At 30.0% G+C, this 3,223-nt stretch overlaps 1 protein-coding gene across 1 annotated transcript; it reads left to right on the forward strand.

Moving 5' to 3' along the window:
- Positions 1-27: 27 nt before the first annotated feature.
- On the forward strand, positions 28-2,209 carry LOC108759288 (RCC1 and BTB domain-containing protein 1-like). The gene is made up of 6 exons (XM_018504643.1): positions 28-35; positions 121-387; positions 1,490-1,614; positions 1,682-1,779; positions 1,844-1,974; positions 2,069-2,209. Exons 1-6 carry the CDS (start codon positions 33-35, stop codon positions 2,207-2,209), a joined length of 765 nt encoding a protein of 254 aa, XP_018360145.1. The 5' UTR covers positions 28-32.
- Positions 2,210-3,223: the final 1,014 nt, after the last annotated feature.

Consider the following 3,223-nt stretch of genomic DNA (forward strand, 5'->3'; position numbering starts at 1 on the left):
GCTTCGATGAGAAAGAGATTTATGAACCAGTCATGGTAAACTCATATTTACTGTCATAAAGGACACGGAAAACAAAAAGAAAAAGTGAAAGTCAATATAATCAATATTTTGTACTGTCAGGTCGTGCATAAAATGGGAAAGGTATCCGACATCGCGGCTGTGCATTGCCAAAACATCAGCATCGCCATCGGCGAGGAAGGATATGTCTACATATGGGGTAACTGCCGTGGTCAGAAGATCACAATTCCAACTGCCACTACGTTTTCAAACATGTATGACGCTCTTGCATGTTACGGATCGCCAAGCGTTATGCACAAACCCCTAATTCTTTACAGTGACGAAGAGCCAAGTGTATTGGAGTGCCTGGGAAATTCATTCGATGATGAAGTATGTGTATCTTATTCTTTGTCCTAATATAAATTAAGGATACAATGATCACCCATATAACACGTAATATCATAGTAATATCACAGCAAAATCATTTTTCCATTGCAATGTTACAACGAAATCTAGTAGAAACGTCGTTGAAATATTATTAACATGTCATAATATTGCAATGTTTGCGAAAATGAATCATAGGAATATTACTGAGATACATCACAGAAATATTTGTAATATTATGAAATATTTTTGTGATATTTATGTTTATATTTATTGGAAAAAATCAAAACATTTTAGAGAAATTTAAAAAAAATTTATTGAATTGATATTTTTAATGTTATTTTAAAAATTATTCCATCTAATATTAATTAGAAAATAATACTGATTGTTAATACAATAACTATTATATAATATTATTAGATATAAATTGAAAAAGTTGTAATAAACTAAATATTATTTATAAGATTACGTATACATATAATTTTGTAATACTTTAATAACGTCTTAATGATATCTCTAATGTTAATAAAACATCATAAAAGCGTTATTAATTATAATAATGTCACTCTATTACTTAAGACATTATATTGCCAAAATATTACTGTGATATTTCAATGTTGATTATCAATGTAATACATCAATAATATTTCTGTAATATTATATTATAATACGTAATATTTCTGAAATATTGCAATATTACTGCGATGTTACTGTGATATTACACAGTGCTATGTGGGCACTTTGTTATACTGTGAGTGCTTTTCAGCAAGGACACAGTCAGACACTGTGTAACACAGTGAATCGTTACATCCTTCTTATTTGCCTATGTTAAATAAGGATGAAACGATTCACTGTGTTACACAGTGTCTGACTGTGTCCTTGCTGAAAAGAACCCTTTGTCTCTTGTCGGAAAGCACCAATAATAAGACAGTTCTTAGTTTGAGTCTTTTTAACAGAAATTTAAGGAACTTCTTTTGGGAGGAAAAAAAATACTGAAGCTAAGAATGAGCACTTTAATTAACACTTAAAACTGTAATACATTGTTTTCAATTTTAATTCACAAATGCGACAAATATTTTGTGTACTAACAATTTTTGTCCTGATATAGGATACAAGTGATCTCACAATACAAGTAGAAGGCCAAAGTATCTTTGTGCATAAAGCTATTTTGAAGATTCGCTGTTCGTATTTTAGAAACATGTTTCAACATGATTGGGCGGAAAACAATCGAAGGTAATTATTTAACAAAGGATCATTGTTATTTATATCAAAAATTATCAAATGTTGTTCATTTTGACAGTGTCATCAAGCTTGATCAATTTTCCTACGTCGTCTACAAAACCTTCCTGAAATACTTATATACTGGCATGATCAATTTACCTATGGAGAAGACTGTAGGTAAGTCAAATACACCGTAAACCAGTTATCGGCCTGAGTGTCAGAACAATGTCTTTCATTATAGAACTTTTGAACTTGGCTGATTCTTACTGCGAGAGTAATCTCAAGAAGCACTGCGTTCGGATAATAAAGCAAGGAATTAGCGTATCGAACGTTGCCTATTTGTACAGCGTTGCAGTTCAATACAATGAGGAAGTAATTAAACATTGTCACTATTAACGCTTAATAACATTTCATTAACTGCTGTATCTATACACGCATGGAATAATTGAATTTGGTAATGTTGTAGGAGCTGGAAGAATTTTGTATTAGGTTCGCTATTAATCACATGACGGCTGTGACGCAGACGGAAAGTTTTGCAAATTTGGATGAAAATACGCTAAGAACTTTTATAATTAAGACAGGTAGAGCTGGTGTGTTTAAAATGTAATAATATATATCTGCCTTAAAAACAATAGGCCTCGATAAGAATTGACGAAAATTGCTGAATATGTCAGTTGCTACATGAATACTCGCAATACATATAGAATCGCGTATTCTGATGAAATATTCCAAACATTTTGTTTCCTCAATAACAATAAGTCGTGTAAATAATAAATGGACCAAAGAGTGTCCAGATGTATCAATTGTATCGCTCGGTCTGATAAATAATTCACGCGAGAGATTCTTTAATTTATCTCGAAGAGTGTGAGAGAAATCTTATAATCTTGCAAAAGTACCTGAGATTATTTTACAATTCTCATGAAAAAAAAAACGCCACACTTATTGAGACAAGTCGATCTCATATCTGTGATAATGCCATTATTAGCGTAACAGATTGATTTATTTTTAAGTAAATATTTTTAAAATGCTCAAGCTGATAGATCGAGTGCTCAGAATACTTCCAAAAAATTTTATATATTTATAATTATTTTATAACAATTTTTATAATTACAATTTTTACTAGCATATTATGTTATAGTTTATGCCGACTATTGCCTTTATGAAATTAAGCACCTGGACATTTTTTTTTCTAGAACAAAATTTTATATTTTCTAATAAAACATTATTTTATTTTATTTTTTAGTTTTCATTTTTTATTTATTAAAAATTATATCTCAAATAAAAAAGTGTTGAAATACATATTCTGATACTAAATTACTCAATAATCATAAATTGTACAAAATTATTATAAAAATTTATATACGTATATGCGTTTGTGTTTGCATTTTGTGTTAGAAACAGCCAATTCAAGTCTTTGTTAAAATTATGTTGAATTTTCAACATATTTGAGTATTTTAATTTTACATATATTAAATATATTAGGTGTTAAACTTAATTCCTATCGCTCGCTACTAGAGAGTGCTGGCTCCAACGCTGGCGAGTTTCGACGATGAAGTCATATGTCTTTTGTAGTTTAGACATCGCTGAAATTGATTCAATCCTCACACGTTAGATTTCTCGA

The sequence above is a fragment of the Trachymyrmex cornetzi genome, unplaced genomic scaffold (assembly GCF_001594075.2).
Source record: "Trachymyrmex cornetzi isolate Tcor2-1 unplaced genomic scaffold, Tcor1.1 scaffold179, whole genome shotgun sequence".
NCBI lineage: Eukaryota > Metazoa > Arthropoda > Insecta > Hymenoptera > Formicidae > Trachymyrmex > Trachymyrmex cornetzi.